Source organism: Mastomys coucha, unplaced genomic scaffold (genome assembly GCF_008632895.1).
Source record: "Mastomys coucha isolate ucsf_1 unplaced genomic scaffold, UCSF_Mcou_1 pScaffold21, whole genome shotgun sequence".
In the NCBI taxonomy this organism is placed as follows: domain Eukaryota; kingdom Metazoa; phylum Chordata; class Mammalia; order Rodentia; family Muridae; genus Mastomys; species Mastomys coucha.
The window spans coordinates 134,651,117-134,672,323 of NW_022196904.1; the positions used below are offsets into that span (position 1 = coordinate 134,651,117).

The 21,207-nt window shown below is 48.6% G+C and overlaps 2 protein-coding genes across 5 annotated transcripts in view; one reads left to right on the plus strand and one right to left on the minus strand.

Annotated features, from left to right (window-relative positions):
• Ighmbp2 (immunoglobulin mu DNA binding protein 2) overlaps positions 1-2,509 on the minus strand; it is a 24,459-nt gene extending 21,950 nt beyond the window's left edge. For all 4 annotated transcript variants that reach the window (XM_031389076.1, XM_031389075.1, XM_031389077.1 and 1 more), the window contains exons 1-2: positions 2,187-2,509; positions 793-962 (exon numbers count right to left, since the gene is read on the minus strand). In XM_031389076.1, coding sequence (XP_031244936.1) covers positions 793-962; positions 2,187-2,272 — 256 coding nt within the window. In that variant the 5' untranslated portion in view covers positions 2,273-2,509. The remainder of the gene's footprint in view (positions 1-792; positions 963-2,186) is intronic.
• Positions 2,510-2,516: 7 nt separating this feature from the next.
• Positions 2,517-11,377, plus strand: Mrpl21 (mitochondrial ribosomal protein L21). The gene is made up of 7 exons (XM_031389078.1): positions 2,517-2,656; positions 4,271-4,328; positions 5,572-5,657; positions 7,112-7,275; positions 7,892-7,944; positions 8,985-9,088; positions 11,155-11,377. The coding sequence occupies exons 1-7, from the start codon at positions 2,557-2,559 to the stop codon at positions 11,217-11,219; spliced, it is 630 nt and encodes a 209-aa protein (XP_031244938.1). The 5' UTR covers positions 2,517-2,556; the 3' UTR covers positions 11,220-11,377.
• The last annotated feature ends 9,830 nt before the right edge of the window (positions 11,378-21,207 follow it).

Below are 21,207 nucleotides of genomic sequence, written 5' to 3' on the forward strand. Positions count from 1 at the left end.
CACTCCCCACACCCATCAGAGGGTTCCCTCACCCCACTCCCCACACCCATCAGAAGGTTCCCTCACCCCACTCCCCACACCTGACTTTCTCCAAACCCATCAGGGGAACTGAAAATTGTTGGGACAAAAGTCTAAGAAGTCAACATAATCAAAGGCTGCCGCTCAAAACAGGTTGCCACAGGCAGCATTTCTGGTTCTCAGTTTTCAGGGCTGAGGCCAACTTGCATCCCTAGTGTGTGGTCAAAAAGCTCCAGAGTCCAGTGCAGTGGCCAGAGGGCTTGCTCAGCATGCCAGAGGCCTTGGGTTCTATACCAGGCACTGCAAAGAGAAAGCTGCCAAATTGGGCAACCAAAAAGCAGTGTATTAACAGCTGAATGTGGTAGTCCATATTTGCAATTAGAATTCAATAGGCAGAGACAGAAAGCTAACTGCAACTTGTCGTGCAGCCTGGCCTACATAGAAAGTTCCAGATGGACCAGGGCTATACAATTAGTCACATTCCTGTCTCCAAAAACCAACAAAAAGTCAGGTATGCTGGTGCAGCCCTATAATCCCAGCACCTGGGAGGTAGCAGCAGAAAGATTAGGAGTTCAAGGCTCAAAGCCATCCTCTGCTATGCAGGAAATTTCAAAATAACAACAAAACCAGCTATGCTGACCTTCAGATTTGTAAATAGAAGGTTTTCACTGCAGTGCCTCAGACTGTGTGGGTCAGTCCTCCAGCCCTTGGGAGAGCGCAAGCCTTGATCTGACCACCAGCAATGGCCAATACAAGCCTACACGGAACACCTACCGGAAGTGAAACTGTTGCTGGGAAGCACGACTGCAGGCCCAAATTTCCTGGGCTCAAAGGTGACCAGCCGCTGTCCATACAGCCCGGTTCGCTGGCTGGCAACCTGAAGCTTCAGCAAACACACCCCTCTGCTCTGAAGCTCTTTCAGAGAATTGTGTTCCTGCCAGGACCTAGGAGACACCAAGCATAGCAGTGTCACTGTCTGTGCTTGCACAAGCAGGAAAGGAGTTCTGCTTATAGGCATTAGGTATACCCCAGAGGAACTCCGGATCTGCTCCACTCCAATCCTACCTCTCCCACAGCTCCCAGGACAAGTACTGCCTAACTTGCTCCAGGTCAGCCAATGCAGACCTGCGGTTTTTTTGTTTTGTTTTGTTTTTTTGTTTTGTTTTGTTTGGTTTTTTTGGTTTTTTTGTTTGTTTTTTGTTTTTTATTTTTCGAGATAGTGTTCCTCTGTATAGCTTTGGCTGTCCTGGAACTCACTTTGTAGACCAGGCTGGCCTTGAACTCAGAAATCCACCTGCCTCTTGTCTCCCAAGTGCTGGGATTAAAGGCAAGCGCCACCATCACCCAGCCCCAACACAGAGTCTTAATCATGTCTCCTTGTCATTTGTTATCAAGTCTTTTGGGGCCCTCCCATTTATACCTGACTCTCTCTCTGCTTCTTACCACCAACACCCCAACTGTGGTTCAAGGTCCTAGTTTGGTTTGAAGCAGATCACCTCACTTTCACAGCAAGCACGTAGTGTGGGAATCACAGACAAAGTGTGGGAAAGCCTAGCCCATAATTCCAGACTCTCAAACATCTGTAATCTCAGGCTGGCTTCATGTGTTGCCTCCACATGCGTTACCCTGGGCCAGTTACTTCACCAGCCTTTGTCTATCCTTAGGGAAATGCATTACAGGAATTCCACTGTGAGATACAGAAGTGGTGGCTCTGTCTGTTGCAGGCCTGTAGATATTCTCCTAAAACAAGATGGCTCTCCAGGAATGCTCAGGCACCATACATAACATAGGCTTCATCAACTTCCCTCTAGGAAGCTGTTCTCAGGTACCACCTCCCTCTGGTTCCCGAGGAAAACTTGTCTCACTCCACCATCTAGCATTGATCATCCTGTGAAGCCTATTTCTTTTTTTCTATTTTTTTGGGGAGGGAGGAGGAGGGGCTTCACTACAGGATCTCCTGTAGTCTGGGTTGACTTCAAATTAGCTATGTAGCCAAAGTTGACCTTGAACTCCAGATCCTTCTGCCTCGACGTCCAGAAGTGACGCTGCTATGCAGTCTTCTGCTAGGGCCGACTCCGTGTGCTGCCCATTGACCCAGCCAACACTAGACCGGCTCCAGGAGGTGACTAAGGAGAGTTACAGGGCCTGGGACCCGCAGCCAAACCTACCTGCGCTCCTCCACCTCGGCGTCTCGCTCTAGCTCCAGCAGCTGTAGCTGCTGGGCCACGAAACTCTCCACGGTAGACGAGTCCATCTGCTCCGCGGTGCAAGCCCTGCCTGATGCTTCCTGCTCGGCCAGTTAGTCCTATGGGACCCGTGTTCCTGTCGGACCGTGTTCCCCACCGGACCAGAGTCAGCCAAAGGACTTGCGCTCCCAGCCAGGGCACGGATTCCCGACCGGCCCGTTTCCTGTGCTCCTTGCCAAGCCAGTGATTGCTGTAGGAACCCTGTTTCCCTCCTCCAGGTGTTCCCTTACGGGGCTTGTGCGTTACGCACAAGGTTCGCACCACTTCCGCTTCCGGTTGGGACTGTGGCAAAATGGCAGCTGCCATAGCAGCCTCGGCACTGCCGGGCGTCTTCGGGCGGCTGGTGTCTTTGTGTAGCCGTAGCATCTTGGCATCCCAAGGACCCGGACCTGGTGAGACCAGGGAGGCCTGGTGAGGGAGGAAACTAGTGGTGCTTCTGTCATCTGCCTCATGTGTGTCTGAGTCCGCCTTGGTTGTGAATATTGCACAGGGTTTGGAGTACGAGAATCTGAGATGGGAACGTGGTTCCTTCAGTTCATTGTTTAATAGTGACAAGTGCTCTTAAACTTATGTGTAGGTCCTATAGTAGTACAGAGACACAAATGGGCCTAGAGAAATGACCTCCCCAGGGTCATACAGTGGGGACATAAAGAAGCGATTTAGAAACTGCTAAGTAGAACATGAATGTGGACTACTGTCCTCGAGCTGCTAGCCACCCTCGGATCAGGAAAAAAAATGTTGAAGAAAGGAGTGAGTGGTTTTAATATTAAGACCTTAGACCATGAAACGAACCATCTTGAAACATAACAAGTAACTAATGTGTCCTTAGTTTTGTTGACCCCAAACCTTTTGGTTTGTGTATGTGTTATATGTATGTATGTGTGCAGGTGGGTGCACATGCCTGAGTGGAGACCAGTTGATGATGTCAGGTGGGCACTATTATGTTCTGCCTTTTCGGTGTTTTGGTTTGTTTTGGTTTGTTTTTGTTTTTGTTTCTAGATTTATTGTGATATTTGTTTCTGTGTGGGGATGTCCTTTCTGTGCACTTAAGTGAAAGTGCCTTTGGAGTCCAGAAAAGGGGATCAGATGTTAATCCATAGATGCCAGGAGAAAGGCCACCAACTCAAATCATCATGGCCAAATTAATTAAAACAAACTTTTTCATTGGGAACCCAGGCTGCCTTCACCTAAGGCAGAGTTCAGGAGGTCAACATTGGACACGATGAAATAAGGGTTTTTATAGTTCAGGAGTAGGAGGTTTCCAAATAGGGGGTGAAGCAGAACATAATTGTAACAGTTGGTCACAATAACTTTCTGAAACAAAGGTAAAGTTGCAGGTGGTTGTAACAAGGTGGTCATAATAACTCTGAAACACAGGCATAGTTGCGGTTTTCTGGATCAGGCAGTATAAAACCATTTGTAGTTAAGGTGGGACATAACCCAGTCCTTGAAAACAGACTTAATCATAAACAGACATTAACCTACTTTTTCTTTACTATAAGATGGCTTTCCAGCTTAAGATGGAAGGATGCTAATTTATCACAGATCCCTGGAGCTGGAGTTGCAGACACTTGTGGCCTTCTATGTGGGTGCTAGGAACCAAACTTTATCATCTACAAGAATAACAATTACTCTTACCACTGATCCATCCCTCTAGCCCCTCTCCACCTTATTTCTAAAGGTTTCTCAGTGAACCTGGAACTGGCTATTTGGTTAGACTGGCTAATCAATAAGCCCCCAAGATCTGTTTGTCTCCACTCCCCAGTGCTGGGGTAACAGAAGTGCCTGGCTTTTTAGTTTAATGCTGGTGACCTGAACTCAGGTTCTACAGTTGTATAGCAGGTATGTTACCCACAGAGCCATCCTCAGTCCTCCCCAGTACTCCCCTGGACTTTTTAGACTTATTAGAACCAGGCAGGTTCTAATACAGTAGTTTAAACCATATGCCAGCAACAGATCTGTGCATGCCATCACAGTAACTACCCATCATGTTTCTCTTCTTACAGCCTCCCTTTGGTCTGCTTCTCGAAGGTTCAGTTCACAGAGTGCTTCATATCCACAAGGGTAAAATACCAAAATGTGGGTTTGGTGATTTTTCCATGTATCTGTAAATGTTACCTTTGAGTTAAAACATCTGTACAAGCCGGGCAGTGGTGGTGCACGCCTTTAATCCCAGCACTTGGGAGGCAGAGGCAGGCGGATTTCTGAGTTCGAGGACAGCCTGGTCTACAGAGTGAGTTTCAGGACAGCCAGGGATATACAGAGAAACCCTGTCTCAAAAAAAAACAAAACAAAACAAAAAAAAAGTCTCTACATTTGAGGCTGGGTGTGATAACAGATTTGGTGACACAAGTCTTTAGTCCTAGCCCTTAGGAGGCAGAGGCAGATGAACAGCCAGAGCTACACAGGAAAAACCCTGTCTTTAAAATAAAATAACAACAAATTTCTCTACATAGCTCAGTGATAGCATGTTTGGCCAACATACTTGAGGCCTTGAGTTCCTCCTTTAGCATAAATGTGTATACTTGCATCATGTATGCATGCATACATAAAATTCTGTCCCCAAAAGAAATAATGTGTGTGTGTGTGTGTGTGTGTGTGTGTGTGTGTGTGCCTAGATTACATATATTCATACCCCCAAGAACAGCATCTGACATACAGATGGTTTGGCCAAAAAATATTAATGTCTCTGCTGTGTGGATATTCTCAGAAGCAGAAGCCTCTTTGATTCTCAGAAAGACAATTTACAAAACAGAGTCTGAAAGCATGAAGAACCCCCAAGTGGCATTTCACTGAGCAGCCTGTTCTTCTAATTCTCATATGACACAGTCCAGCCCTCCTTCCCAGCTCCTTTTTCCCACCTGCCTCTTTGTATGTTCTTCATCTGGCTCTGTCGTGTCCAGTCAGTAGACCTAATGGCACCCAAGACAGACCCTCTAGAGAATCCTGGTCCCTCAAGGTCACTATCTGGCCATGGACCATGGAGTTTGTTTTCCTAGGGAGTCTTGAGAACTGATATGGTGAGAAAGTGTCATTCATTGCACAGATGTGGACAGAGCTATCCTGTGTGTTTATGAATAACGTACATAGGCGAGGCTTAGTCTGAAGTCTACACGTTCCCCTGGGGACAGAAGGGTTGGAACGCCTATTCTAGTGAAATAGAGGCAGCATCAGTGTTGTGGGTTTTATACCCCTCTATAGCAAGCTTGCACACACCCTCCGGATGCTTACTGCACAGCTGTTTCTTGGGGAGTTGAAGCTGTCTTTCATGAGCATGTGATACGTGTTTATGAAATGGCTATTGCAGATACGTTCCTAAGACCTCCCTGAGTTCCCCACCCTGGCAAGACGTGGTTCTGCCGGACTCTGTTGAAGAGACTAGACACCATGCAGGTAAGACTTTGCAGGAGCTGGGCAGGGAGGCCTTTGTAGCCTTGGGAGGCCTAGGCAGGAGGAGTGCTGAGTGTTTGAGGCCAGCCTTGGTTACAGAGTGAGACTATGCCTCAGAAAACAGAATAAAAAGGGAAATGAATGGCTAGCACCGAGTGTCCATTCCCATGAGCCACTGAGGTAATCATTGCCACAGAGCAAGGCAGCAGGTGTCTGAGTTCTCTGAAGCACACACAGCACACGTGAGACCTCACATTCATTTACGATGAATCTTCTCTTGATAAGCAGCCCTCCAGCATCTGCCATGAGGCACTCAGGTGATGGGATGGATAGTGGGTGCACCTCCATCTCCAGCTGTGGTATGTGTTAGTGCAACCTCATCATCCCAGTATTCAGTTGGGAGCACCACAAGTTCATGTCCAGCTTGGGCTACATGTCAGGAAAAGGCAGCACAGCTGTTGCCAGCTAAAGAGTCATGTCTCAGCTTCCCAAAATCTACAAGTTCCCTTCATTGCGGGGAATCTTCTGCTATTCTAAAATACTGTTTGAGATCCTGTTCGAGCTAAGTATAGACACCCCTGGAGGTCTGGGATTGGTTGGAGGACTTGCAACAGATGTCAGAATCCACAAATGTGATGATGAGGAGAGGCAGTGTTTGTGTGCAAGGTGTCCAGGTCCTGCGTGTCCTCTCTGGAGCACCTGCTGACTGCCAGTGCTCACTCACTGTGCAGGGCACACCCCAGGAGAGGTCCGCGTGTTTGGTGCATCCTCATGGAGCCTTCACTGGGTATGCCAGGAGCTGCTTCTGCCCTTGGCCTTCTCCAGAGCAGGGATTGTTATGTCTGTCCTGTGTGTCCAGCCCTTGGCCCAGGGGTGGGGTCTATATTCAATGGGTGTCTTCTCAGGGCAAAGTGGAGGGCCAGGGACTGTGACGTGAGCCAGAGAGGTGACAATGTGAACAAGGAACGGGCGTGGAGGGAAGGCAGGTGGGCCTGCCAGAGAAGGAATGTGGAGGGAAGGAGGGCCCTGCAGGAACAGGGAAGGTGCTGGGGTGGAGGTGGGCAGGAGGCCCTGCCAGCTCAGGGACATAGAATCCAGCTCCTCAGGCTGCAGGACTGTCCTCTCACTTCTTAGACTGCACACTCCTTGCCCTGGGATATAGTCCAGGCTAGACTCACTGCCGTTCTGCTTTAGCCTCCCAAATGCTGAAATCGGGCGTGCACTATCATGTTCTGCTTGTGCAATGATTCTTAATTGATTTAAAACAAACAAGATGAAGGTTCTGCTCCAGAAGTGCAGAAGTAACATTTCCTGCCAGTGCTCCTGAGAGCCCCAGCCCAATCCAGCACCTGCCTACTGGGTGGGTAAGCAGGGCTGGACAGACTGCAGGAGCACTCCTCACAAGGGAGCCAGATAAACAGCTGCCTGTCCAGTGATTGGCACCCACTGTCCTGCAGAGGTTGTGAAGAAGGTGAATGAGCTGATCGCCACAGGCCAGTATGGCCGGCTCTTTGCTGTTGTGCACTTTGCCAGCCACCAATGGAAGGTGACTGCCGAAGACCTGATTCTAATTGAAAATGAGTTGGACATCAAATGTGGAGAGAGGATTCGGATGGAGAAGGTAAGGTGCATCTTGTGTTGTGGACTGGACTCAGGGACTCTGGTACCCAGTGAGCATTGCTGAGGGTTCTCTCAGCTGTGCTGAAAACCAAGCCATACCCAGTGGGTTGCGGGTAGGGGTGGACTTAGTATGGGGCAGAGCAAAAGGGAGACTAGGGCTGGAGGAAGGCAATGGAGCCAAGCTGCGTCTCCATAGCCTTGATCTCAGACAGCCGCTAGAGAGCTTGGAGCGAGATTTCTAGCACCTGTGCTGTAGGGGAGGCTGGGAAGTTCCAGCAGCACAGTGCTGTGTGGACAGCACTGATGGTTGCTAAAGCAGCTTAGTCTAATTGTTTTATTTGAGACAAGGTCTCCTGTATTGTATCCCCAAGTTAGCCTCAGACTTGCTGTGTAGACCAGACTGCTCCTGATCCAGCATCCACCTCTCCTGGGTGTAGTGGGGGTTAGAGAGCTTGCAGAGATCATTTCTCTTCCTCCACTGTGGGCCTTGAAGCTTTCTGTGATTTCTGTTTCCTGCCCAGCCCCAGCATGTAGGCATCACTGTTCCCTTCACCCAGTGGTTTCTGTGAAGTTGGTGAGGAGCCAGGGATTAAATGTGCTACATTTTATCTTCTCAGGTCCTGCTGGTTGGGGCAGACAACTTCACACTCCTCGGCAAGCCACTCCTTGGGTAATGAGCTTCTAAACCCTGGGCTTGGTCCAGGGCTGGGCTGGTTCATAGGCAGGACATGGTGTGGTCAGGCCCAGTGGGGAGTGTCCAACATCACTGTAAGAGTTAAATGCAACACCTTCCTTACAGTTCTGGTGGGTGTTTGGTGTCCCAGGAGACACCTAGCCAGGTGACTGTCAGTCACTAATCCATTGCAGTGTAGTTTTTCTTCTCTTTCTCCCTCCCTCCCTCCCTCCCTCCCTCTCTTTCTCTTTCTCTTTCTCTCTCTTTCTCTCTCTCTCTCTCTCTCTCTCTCTCTCTCTCTCAGCTTCTTGAGACAGGGTCTTTCTATGTAGCCCTGGCTGTCCTAGAATTCACTATGTGGACCAGGCTGGCCTTGAACTCACAGGAGACCCACCTACCTCTGCCTCCTGGGTGCTGGGATTAAAGGCATGTGCCACCATAGCCAGCATCCAGTGTAGTCTTTCAGATAATCTGAAGGGCTGGTGGTTCCACTCAGAGATAGAATGCCTACCTGTTAGGTTTGAGGCCCTGGGATTGTGTTCTCAACACCACCCATCAAAATTAATTGAAAAAAAAAAAGAATGTTTTTCTTTGTTGGTTTTTTTGTTTGTGTTTTGTTTTGGTTTTTGAGCCAGAGTTTAATTGTGTAGCCCAGGTTAGACTAGAACTCACAATGTATACTAGGTTGACCTTGAATTTATAGCCCTCCTCCTGGCCCTGCCTCCAGATACTGGTATCAGCAGTCACACCTGACTAAAGATTTTTAAATACTCTTCACTATGCTTTCTCACTGTTTTCAAAATGAATGACCCATATATGGGGCATATGACTAGTATCCCTACACAGGAAGCAGAGGCGGAAGGGTCAGGGGTCAGACTCATTCCTTGGATGTAGAGAGAATTCAGGGTTGGTCTGGGCTGCATGAGACCCCACTGCAAAATCAGGAATTCTTTGGGGAGTGTCTGCAGGTCGTGTTAAGTTGAAAGGCGATCAAGGAGGTGCACTGTCATGATGTCCTTTCTTTTCTGTCTTTTTAGAAAAGATCTTGTACGAGTTGAAGCCACAGTCATTGAAAAGACAGAATCATGGCCCAAAATCAACATGAAATTTAGGAAAAGGAAAAACTTCAGGAGGAAAAAAAGTAAGTGTGAGCCAGGCAGTGGTGGCACATGCCTTTAATCCCAGCACTTAGGAGGCAGAGGCAGGCGGATTTCTAAGTTCAAGGCCAGCCTGGTCTACGGAGTGAGTTCCAGGATAGCCTGGGCTACACAAAGAAACCCTGACTCGAAAAAAGAAACAAACAAAGTAAGTGTGAGACAGTGTACTGAGGCCCTGTGCTCCCAGCACACTGTGGTTGTTCCCATGTTCCTTGCCAAGTATCTGGGCAATGCCAGGGTGATGTCATGCCAGCATTGTGTGGGATAAGGGCTCCAAAACGACTCACACTGCCTCATTGCAACATGCAGACCACATAGAGCTGTGAACCCAGCATGGCACCCATCTTGAGACACTGGGAGACAGCAGTGGCATATTAGATTGTCTTGGAAAACTGGGAGCAGCTCCCATGTGTGCTGGGAATAATAGTTCACAGTCTGAACAAGTACAGCTGAGGTAGAAACAGGACAGGAATCTCTCGGCAGGTAGCCTCATGTTGTCAGCACGTGTGTTTATGCATGTGACATCACAGATACTTCAAAGGGAGACGCAGTTAGGTGCTGAGGAACAGGTTAATGGCCACAGCAGAAATCAGGGAATCAGCTGTGCTCAGTTGGTTAGATCGGGCAGTCCGAATCCTCACTTCTCATATGGCTGCCTGCATTAGCCCTTTAGGAATAGGCCCTAGCAGTGTTGTGGAAGTGCCAAATATAAATATCCTCCCAGTGGTCGGGCCATGGCCAGTCGACTGACTTTTAGGGAAGTAGGGAGGCTCATCTGAAGGCTGGAAGCTGAGGATGCTAAAGAGGCCCTGGAGCCAGTGCAAGGAGAGAAGCTGAGGGAGTAGCCAGCTTACGGGTGTCTGGGGATGAGACCACAGTGCCTAGTACCTATGGGAGAAGGCTACAAGCTGGGCCTCAGCATCAGCTGCAAGGAGCGGGGCCATGAGGCTGCTGACCTGTGGACAGTGACTTCTCAGGGCACTGCTTCCCTTTGCAATGGTTGGTCTAGCTAGGCAAGAATCCCCTGTGGTGGTAGAAGCCGTGGGTGGGCAGTGCCAAGTGGTAGGTGTGGTGCCAAGGCCAGGTAGAACATGGAGGGCAGCAGGGAACACCAATGCCCTTGCCCCTGAGTCAGTCTCCTCATCCCTGAGGGAACGCCTAATTACTGGGTCCTAATAGGTGTGGCCTGTCCCCTATTGCCTGCTTTGTTTGATGTAGACATCTGCTGTCCTCAAAGCAATAGGTGGTCCATGAACAGATGGAGGGCCAGGGAACACCCTGGAAAACAGGAGCCCCAGGGCAGGGCCCAGGATGGCAGACGGGCTATAAAGCCTGTCTCTGGGAGTGACACCTCAGCAGATAAGGCCAGGTCTAGTGCTGACACTTGTGAGCTGAGGAGGCTGAGGTAGGGTTCCCAGCCAGCCTGGACAATACAGCAAGATCCTATCTCAAGCCAGGCCCAGGACCGATGAGATGGCTTGGCAGGTGAAGACACCTGCTGACACCAGAACCCACACAGTTGAAGGAAAGGAGTAATTTTTCCCAAGTTGTCCTCTGATAAGTGCATGCACCCATGTACACACACACAGACACACACACACAGACACACTGTAGCAACTTGCATGCACACACAAAATAAATGCAAATTATACAAATATTTTTATTCAGCTCTCTCATATCCCCCCAAAAAAATAGTAAGAGTGGCAGTTGTGAGGCAGTTCTGGGCAGTGGGATAGTCTCATGTACTACCCCAGTCAGTAGCACCACAGTCTGTTAAAGGGGAGCCTCTCCCAGCCCTCACTCAAAGTGAGCAGGCCCATCCTGCCTTGGAAGCCTTGGGGCCAGTGTGGCTGTGGGAGCAGACCCTGGACCATAGGCCACTGGGGGTGGAGCCCATGCGGTGAGTGAGGTGGTCAGTACACATTATATAAACAGTAGGAACATGGGACCTGTGGCAGCCAGGCACAATGCACTATTGTGTTGACCTGAGCCCCGAGACAGCTGTCTGAAGGACACGAGACTTGGCCCATGACAAGGTTCTCTCTTTTAGTCATTGTGAACCCACAGACCATCCTCCGGATTAACACCATTGAGATTGCACCTCGTTTGCTGTGACCACAGAGCCGATGTCTAAGAAGTTCTGAGATGTCTAAGAAACTCAAGTCTGTACTCTCAGGAAGCTGAGGCAGGAGGATCACAAGTTCCAGGCCAGATTCGGCTACACAGCAAGACCCTGTCTGACACTGAAAACAAATAAAGGATTTTGTAGGAGACTGAGCCTGTGACTTGTAGTTAAAGCCGGTTCATGCTGACTGGTGGGGTGCATTAGCCACGTCAGAATGGACTGGAATAGTATTCCTGCCAGCTGTGGCAGACAGAAGGGGGACCCACACCTGGGACAGAAGTGGGCAAGAGCCAGAGTGGGTTACCAGGACCAGGACAGCTGCTGGGATTGCATGTGGCTCAGGTGACAGTGTACTTACTGCCCTAGCATGCAGAAAGCCCTCAGAGGCTGAGGCAGGAGGATTCCCAAGTTCAAGATCATATTTACCTGTGTAGTAAGCCCTGGGCCAGCCTGAGCTCTGTGACCTTGTCGAAGAAAGGGAGGGAGGGAGGGAGGAAGGAAGGAAGCTACTCCAGGGTGGAAAGCTACAACTGGAGAGATGTCTGTGTGCCAACTGCTTCCTTTTACCTCCATCGTTTTATGACCGCGGTCACAGTACAGGGTCAGTGCTCCAACAGCCCCAGGACGGAGGGGAGCGCAGTGACAATAGGGCAGAGGGTAAAGCCAAAGGGAGTTCTTATCCTAGGAAGGGTTTGGGGCTCCAGGGCTGTGACCCTGTGAGTCAGGCCCTCCTTGGGGAAGACAAGGAAGGTCACACAGGCTCTAAGGACCAAGGCAGTGAAGCATGTAGTCAGGGAGGAAGCACAGGCCATCCACAGGAACTGCCAGAGTCTTTCCAGTGACAGTTGTCCTACATTTCCCAGCTGCCCCTAAGAAGTGACCCTCAGATTTTCAGGTTTTTTGATTCAGAGGTATCACTGTGTCACTCCTCATAGCCCAGAATGGTCTTGAACCTGAAGCAAACCCATCTCGGCCTTCTCGGCTCTGGGATTACAAGTGTGCCCCAGCACTCCCAGCTGTCCAGTTCTGGAGGGTGGAGGGCTTTTGAATTGGGGTGGGAGGCAGTTACCCAGCAGCCAGGTTTCCCTGCAGCTCCTTGTATATGCAATAGAGGGCAGCACCCCACTGGCCAGCTCTGCCCTGAAGCCAGAAAGGGGAGGGAGCTGTTGGAGAGCAGGCCTCTTTCACAGGCCCCACACTGACTCCTGGCATGGCTCAGGTAGGAAGGTGGTAGACAGGCTCAGCAACCTGCCACCTCTATCCAACCAATCAATATCTCCCTCCTCCCCACTTCTGTCTCTCAGTGTTTGTGGAGGACACAGACCCCTCAGGGTGTGTATGCCAAAGAGAGCAGTTCTCAGGAGTTGGGCCTGCTTTGCACCTCATCTAAGACAGTCTCTTCACCACTGTGTAAGCCAGGTCAGCTGACCATGGAGCTCATGGAGACTCTTCTGTCTCCCTCTCATTTCCTATAGGTGTACTGGGATTAAACATGTTATCCATGGTTCTGGGGATCTGAACTCCGGTCTCCAGGATTGTGCAGCAAGTGCTTTACCCATGAAGCCATCCCCACCCCAACTTCTTGTATTATTTGTTGGTTTATTTGTGTGTATGTCTGCATAGGAGGACAGAGGTGTTTCAGATCACCTAGAGCAGTTGTGTGTTTGTGGTGCTGGGAATAAACTCACTCAGGTCCTCAACAAGAATAATATGTGCTCTTTCTTATCCACTGAGCCATCTTTCTAACCCAATGTCTAACAAATTTCTCTTGCTATTCATAGCTCATGCTGGAATCCTGGTACCAACTCTGTCCCATCCTCTGCTAGCTCAGCAGCGTCTCTGAGCCCACTGGTCTATATTCTTTGACTTTGGCTTATACATGTCTATACTTTTACTTGTTTTGTTTTTAAGATGGTATGTGTCTCAGGCTGCCTCAGACTTAGGATGTAGCAAATCATGAACTAGAATGTCTGATTCTCCTGTCTCCGCTTCCAGACTGCTGGTATCACAGGTACACATGCACGCAGTCACTTTCACTTTATTCTTATAGTGCTGGGGATGGAGCCCAGAGCTTTGTGTGTGCTAAACAAGCACCCTACCAACTGAGCAACATCCCCTGTACTGTTTTTTGTTTGTGGTTTTAAATTTTATTATTAGTGGATGTGTGTCCAAGACGGAACAGAAGTGTCTGAGTTCAAGTGGCAAGTCCCCATCTCACCAGCCTGTTTGTCTGTTTTTTAAGACAATCTCTTGCAGACTGGTGAGATGGCTCAGTGGGTAATAGCTTGCTGCCAAGCTCGATAAGCTGAGTTCAAGCATAGAACTACCTCCTGCAAATTGTCCTCTGACCTCCAAACAAAAGTTAAATGTAATTTAAAGATTAAGTTTACTTGTTGTAAAAGTAATTTTTATTTGCCTGTTGTAATTGTTGTCTTCAAGACTTTCTGTCTCCGTCTACTAACCTAGGCCTAGTCCTAGAAGTTTCTTGACTGCATAATCTCACCTAGGCCTAGAATGTTTTCAGCCTCTGAGACTTACTGCTGAATAAGCTCATCCTTTCTAGTTCTTTCTGAGCTCTGGCTTGCTGGTTCAATTCAGCTGTTCTGGCTCAAATGTCTCTCCAAGCTGACTGATTCAATTTGGCCTGTCTTGTTGGGAATATCCTATTATGTCAAATCTTTCTGTGATTCATCACTTTGTCTGCTGCTCAACTAGAAGCCACTTTCAAACATGGATGCTTCCTTCTACAAACTAACTTTACCTTCATTGTTTGGGATTAAAGGTGTGTACTAAGGGCCTATGTTCTAATTCCAGCCAGAGGGATTAAAGGTATGAGCTAAGAGCTGAGCCACACTATAACTGGAAACAGATTTTTTCAGTAAATAACTCAATCTTGGGGTTCACAGTGTGATCATATATCCTGCAAGGCCTTATTTATTTGTATGTGTGAGTTTGTGTACCATCTGATCTGTGTGCTGGTGTCCACAGAGACATGAGAGGCCAATGAATCCTCTGGGCCTAGAGTTATAGAAGGTTGTGAGTTGCCCTGTGGGTGCTGGGAACCATCCCCTGGACCTCCACAACAGCAGTAAACAGGTTTTTTTCCCTTTGTTTTTTGAAATAGTTTCTCTGTTTAAGTCATTCTGTAAACCAATTTGGCCTTGAATTCACATAGATCTACTACCTGCCTCTGCCTCCCAAGTACAAGTATTAAAGATGTAAGCCCCTAACACCTGGCGAGCATTAAATGTTCTTATCTGCTAAGCTCTCTCGCCAGCCTCAATAAATTTAATTTTTAAAACAAGCTTGAGGGCTGGTAAGATGGCTCATCGATTAAGAGCACTGACTGCTCTTCCAAAGGTCCTGAGTTCAAATCCCAGCAACCACATTGTGGCTCACAACCATCTATACAGCTACAGTGTACTCACATACATTAAATGAATAAGTAAATAAATAAATAAATCTTTAGAAAAAAAAAAAAAGCCAGGCGGTGGTGGTGCACGTCTTTAGTCCCAGCACTTAGGAGGCAGAGGCAGGTAGATTTCTGAGTTGGAGGCTAGCCTGGTCTACAGAGTGAGTTCCAGGATAGCCAGGGCTACACAAAGAAACCCTGTCTCACAAAACAAAACAAGCTTGAGGGGCTGGAAGAGTGGTTAAGAGCTGCTCTTCCAGAGGACCCAGGTTCAATTCCCACTACCCACATGGCAGCTCACAACTGTCTTAACTCCTGTTCCAGGGGATCGGACTCCCTCACACATGTAGGCAAAACACAAATGTACATAAAATAAAAATAAATAACTTACAGGGGTGGGGGGATATGAAGTCTGTAATTCTAGTATTTAGAAGGTGGAAGCAAAAGGATCAGAAGTTCAAGGCCAGCTCCAAGGGAAATTCAAGGCCAATCATGGCTATAGGAGACCTTGTCTCAAAAATAAATAAAGCCGAGCCAGGCGGTGGTGGCACACGCCTTTAATCCCAACACTTGGGAGGCAGAGGCAGGCGGATTTCTGAGTTCAAGTCCAGCCTGGTCTACAGAGTGAGTTCCAGGACAGCCAGGGCTACACAGAGAAACCCTGTCTCAAAAACAACCAAAACAAACAAACAAATAAATAAATAAATAAGTAAATAAGTAAATAAATAAATAAAGCAAGTCAGGCATCCCAGGCCTCAGGAGGCAGAATCAGATGGGTCTGTGTTCCAGACTACCCTAATCTATATAGTGAGACTCTGTCTCAAAATTAAAAGAATAGAATTAAAAATCTCCAATTCCATTCTACCAGTGAAGCAGATGTGGCCCTCATGGACAGATGGAACACTTCCTCCAGTGAAATGCAGCTGTTGTCTCTGAGGTCCCAGTTCACCCTCAGGAAGGCTGTGTCCTGCAAGGCTAGTAAACCAGAGAGACTCCTGTCTGTGTGCGCGCAGGCACCCAGCTGGGCCTGGCTCTCAAGGACTCCCTGAGTGGGCCATACTGTGACAGTGGCCACAAGGCTGACAAAGAGTCTGTCCCAGATACCTCAGGACTTCCAGTCTCCCTTTGCACACAGTGCTGGGGACCAGAGCTCACAACAGCAGCTGCTACGCCTTTTCCTCCAGTGTGTCCACACCCCAAACCCACAGCAGCTCCCCAAGATAACAGGCAAACATTTGGAAGGTGTGGTGCCCTTTGACCCACATCCTGGTCAGCCACCGCCCTGCCACTTGATGGCTCAGCAGCTCCAAGTGCAGAAATGGGAGATGGCGCAAAGGCAGAGCTGCCCGAGGTCTAGTAAATATGCCACCTTCCTCTTCTTCCAGATGATGGCTTCAGGGAGACAGTTCTCCCAGGGAAGGGAGGCGTGGTCCTGGAGATCCAAGAGCACAGGTGTGAGGGCCTACCCCACCAAGCTGCTTGGTGAATGCTAATGTCTGGCAGCATCTTACCACTTTGTCTTAGGAAATGATTTCTGAGCAAAGGTCCGTGGGTCATTTTAAAGTAAAAGCATGGGGCAGGTAGATGGCCTAGTCAATACCCTGCTTGCCTCATAACCATGGGGATCTGAGTTTGAATCCCAGCACCTAGATAAGATGCCAGGTGTGGACTGCTGAGCAGATAAAGGTACCACCACCCCACAACCTAAGTTCTATCCCAGGACCCACATAGTAGAAAATGATTTCCCCAAGTTGTGTTGTTTTGTTTTGTTTTTTCGAGACAGGGTGTCTCTTTGTAGCCCTGGCTGTCCTGGAACTCACTCTGTAGACCAGGCTGGCCTTGAACTCAGAAATCCGCCTGCCTCTGCCTCCCAAGTGCTGGGATTAACGGCGTGTGCTACCATCACCGGGCTCCCAAGGTGTTTTCTTACCTCCACAAGCATGCTCTGCCACACATGTGCCCAACACATGCACATGCACACACAAATAAATAAATGTGATTTTTAAAGCTTGGCATGATGACGCATCAGCAATATTACTGCTCAGGATGCAGAGATGGGAAGACCCCTGGAGTTCACAGCCTATCTGGCTGAGTTTGTATGCTCCAGATGTAGTGGGAGACCTTACATCAAAAACAAAAGCAAGATAGAGAGCTGGGCATGATGATGCATGCCTTTAACCCCAGCACTCAGAAGGCAGAGACAGACAGATCTACAAGATCAAAGCCAACCTGGTCTACATGGCTCCAAGTGAGCCTTCTAGCTAGAGAGTCCCTGTCTCAAAAGGTGGGGGAAGCAGAGCAGAAGCCGAAAGCCAGGCTCGGAGGCACCCACTTTTAATACCAGCACTTGGGATGCCAAGGTAGGCAGATCCTTATGAGTTTGAAGCCAGTCAAAGCTACTTAACTGGTCTCAAACAAACAACCCCCTCCCCCAAAAAAACAAAAACAAACAAAAAACCTCCCAGTGGGTGGGCCAGTAAGATGACTCACAGTAGCACTGAGTGCACAGTGCTGAAGACCTGGGCTCAGGCCCTGGAACCCACAAAAGGTAGAAGAAAAAAAACAATTCTATTGTTTCTTCCAGCCTCCACACCAGTGTGTGGCATAAGCAAGCCTACATGAACATGCACATACATACACCGCAAATACACAGAACACACACACAGAATATAAATCACACTGTGCTGGGCCACCACGCATACCAACAGAGGACCAACAAGATGCTGCCCTAATACACAAAGGGCAGTGCTCAGGCTCGGACAGACAGGGAGGCTCCTGGGCACAGGGGTGGGGGTGGGGCTTTCCCTCCACCTCCTGGGGATCCTGGTCTATTCAGAACACATTCTGCTTTCAAGGCTAGGGACAGACAGCAAACATCCATAGGACTCACTTCCCACCAGCTCTGAGCTGCAGCACCTTGCAGTCCACATAGGCAGATTATAACAGAGGCTGCAGCCTACTGCACCCTGGCCGTCCTTCCAAACCCTGTCACCACTGCACACATCTTCCAGAGCTGGCATTGGTCTTCCTCTCATTTCCTGACTCGGAGCCCCTAAAACCATCAGGCTCTCTGGAGGAACAAGACTGTCTTTTGCTATCTGCAGTGAGCCTACTTACTGTTTTGGTTTCACTTGACATGGGCTCTCACTACATACACCAGGCCAGCCTCACAATGCTCCTCTTAGCCTCTCCAGTGTTGGAGTTGCGGGGGTGTACACTGGCCATTGGCCACACCCAAGTTTATGGTGTTGAGGGACCTTATATGGTGGGATGGGCCAGAAGCAAGGATAAGAGGGTGGGACCCAGCCTTTGTCAAGAGCATAATTGGAAATTAGGTTCTATGAAAACACAGCTTTGTGTTTGTATCACACACACACACACACACACAGACCTTTAAAGAGGCTGTCTGAGAAGGCCTGGGACTCCTAGGTAAGGAAGCTGCCTGCGGGTGCTTCAAAGCTCCTATGAAGCCTGGCTAGAGCCGCTCCTGAAGGGAGGGGGTGTAGTGTGTTTGAGAGGGCTGTGCAAGCCAGAATGTGTAAACAATCCATAGAAAAGTATCATGTCTCTTTTACCTGGGTGTTTCTGAGAAGAGAAATTGAGTGGCCCAAACACTTCCCCGCCTAAGATTGTAGAGCCAACCCCAAGGAGGGGCATTCAGGCAACAGGCGGCTGAACTGTTGAAATGGCTGAGCTGTTGAAATTACCTAGAAGAGAAACTGGATGGCCCAAACATTTCCCCGCCTAAGGCTGTAAAGCCAAACCCCAAGGTGTGGAATTCAGGCAGCAGGCTGCTGAGCTGGTGTGTCTGACCAGTTTGGAGGTGAAAGCATTGTTTTAGGAGCAGCAAGTGTTCCCCTGGTTATAGTGTAAAACACAAGCAGCTTTATGGTTTAGATCTTCTATAAGCCCATGGATTAAAGGTTTGGATTCCAGGGTGGTGGCAGTTATTAGGAGGTGATAAAGCCTTTAGTAGGTGGAGCCTGAAAGGAGGAAGTTAAGTCTTTGGGGTTATGCCCCAAATGGAGGTCATGTCAATTAGTATGCTTGTTACTGTGACAGAGTAGCGTACAAACACAACTTCCAGGGGGAAGAAAGTTTTCTTTAGCTCAGGGTTTAAGAGACAAAGTCCATCACGGTGCAGAGTCACAATGGCAGGAAAGGGAGGTGGCTGGTCACATTGCAGCATCAGGAAGCCAAGAGGTGATGCTCAGCTCATTTTCTGTGCTGTGGAACCCCAGCTCGAGGCGGGTACCCCCTCCTCACCTGATGAGTTATGCCTTCTAGGTGATTTCAAATCTTGACCATGGAAGAACCGTTATGGGAAAGGAGAAGCTCCCCACCTCCATCTTCTTGGCTTCTTTCATTTACTCTCACGTTTTCTCCTCAGTTCTGTAAGGGGAGCAGCCTCCTCTGCCACAGGCTGTCCTGCCTAGACACAGGCCTGAAGTCATGGGGCCAGCCCTGCATGGAAGGAAACCTCAGAAACTGTGCCAAGTGGAACTTTTGTCTTTTTAAGTAGGTTTTCTCAAATGTGTTGTCACAGCAACAGAAAGCTACTTGTTGGTCCATCCTGCCCTGCCAGCAATTGTTAACCAGACATGCAGAACACGAGCCTGTGACCCTCTGAGCCTTCATACTGACAGAAGATCCAGGCCCTGGAGGATGGGTGTAGCCTGTCACAGGCCCTTGCTGTTCTTCCAGAAGACCAGGGCTCAGTTCCCAGCACCTACACCACGCAGCTCACAAGCACCTTTAGCCTACACATACACACACACACACACACACACACACACACAGAGACAGAGAGAGAGACAGAGAGACAGAGAGACAGAGACAGAGAGAGAGAAAGAGAGAGAGAGAGAGAGAGAGAGAGAGAGGCTGAACATACTTTAAGAAAGAAACCTTGGGGGCTGGAGATTGGCTCAGCTGTTAAGAGCACTGGCTGCTCTTCCAAAGATCCTGAATTTAATTCCCAGCAACCACATGGCAGCTCATCATCATGTATAATGAGATCTGGCACCCTCTTTTTGTTGTTGTTGTTGTTGTTGTTTGGTTGGTTTGGTTTTTTGGTTTTTCGAGACAGGGTTTCTCTGTGTAGCCCTGGCTGTCCTGGAACTCACTCTGTAGACCAGGCTGGCCTTGAACTCAGAAATCCAACAGCTTCTGCCTCCCAAGTGCTGGGATTAAAGGCATGTGCCACCACTTTCCGGCTGATCTGGCACCCTCTTCTCGTGTGCAGGCATATATGCAGGCATAACACTGTACACAATAAATGAATAAATATTTTAAGAAAGAAAGAAAGAAAAATATCTTTGTGTGTGTGTGTGTCATATGTGTAAATGTGGGTGTAAGTGGTTGTGCACATGTGCAGGTCAGAACACCACTGTATGTCTCTCTCAATCATTCTCCACCTTAGTTTTTGAGGTGGGCTCTCACTGAAGTAAGCTCGCTAAATTTGACCACACTCAGTGGACAGACAGCAAGCCTCAAGAAGAGCAGTTGAATCTCACGTGAGGATCCAACCCCCATTCTCTTACAAGAGAATACCATAGACCCACCTTTATTTATTTATTTTTTTTAAGGTTTATTTAGGGGCTGGAGAGATGGCTTAGCAGTTAAGAGTACTTATTGCTCTTACAGAAGACCAGGATTCAGTTCCCAGTACCCACATGGTGGCTCACAACCATCTGTAACTCTGGTTCCTGGGGAGCCAATGCCCTCTTCTGGCCTCCACAGACACAAGCCTTGAGTGTGGTGCACGTATATATATGCAGAGATAAACAGTCATGCACATAAGATGAAAGTAAATCTAAAATGTTTAAAATACCTTTACTTATGTAGGTGAATGGTTTGCTTGCATGTATGCATGTGTATCATGTACGTGCCAGGTGCCTACAGAGGCCACCAGACAGGGATATGATCCCATAAACTAGAGTTTTAAGTAGTTGTGAATGATCAGATGTGTGTGCTGGGAACTTAACTCGAGGCCCCCGCGAGAGCAGTCAGTCTTAACTGCTGGGCCATTGCTTCAGCTCCAGACCCACCTTCACTGAGGGTCGTTAGCTGGTAGCTGGAGCTGCTCTGATGGAAATGGTTCTGGCCTCTCTGCTCCAAGGACAGTGTTCTACAGCACACTCCCTGGGGTAGAACACAGCATTAAGTAAGTCCTGCCACCTGCAAAAAGGACACACATATGATGGCTGTAATTCTTGGGGTTTATTTGGGGGGGAGGTTAAAAGGTTACTCTGTCCCACTCCCACCCCACTGACATGGTTTGGATCCTGAACCCAGCCATCTCTCTGATAAATCAGTTTCTGAATAAGGATTCTTTTGCTGGCTCAACCTTGGTTTTCATAGTGGATTATTTCACAAATCCTCTGACTCTGACAGGATGGACCCTAGTCATGTCTGATTATAGTTCCTTCCTTGCTGTCTCAGATTGCTTTCTATTGCTGTAATAAAACACTGACTGTTGCCGGGTGGTGGTTGCGCACACCTTTAGTCCCAGCACTTGGGAGGCAGAGGTAGGCAGATTTCTGAGTTCAAGGCCAGCCTGGTCTACA

Excerpts from the sequence above, each read along its gene's own strand:
- Mrpl21 (XM_031389078.1), top strand. The coding sequence starts at position 2,557 with ATGGCAGCTGCCATAGCAGCCTCGGCACTGCCGGGCGTCTTCGGGCGG. Across the intron at positions 2,657-4,270 it reads ATCCCAAGGACCCGGACCTG|CCTCCCTTTGGTCTGCTTCT; the intron begins GTGAGACCAGGG and ends CTCTTCTTACAG. Across the intron at positions 9,089-11,154 it reads AAACTTCAGGAGGAAAAAAA|TCATTGTGAACCCACAGACC; the intron begins GTAAGTGTGAGC and ends TCTCTCTTTTAG.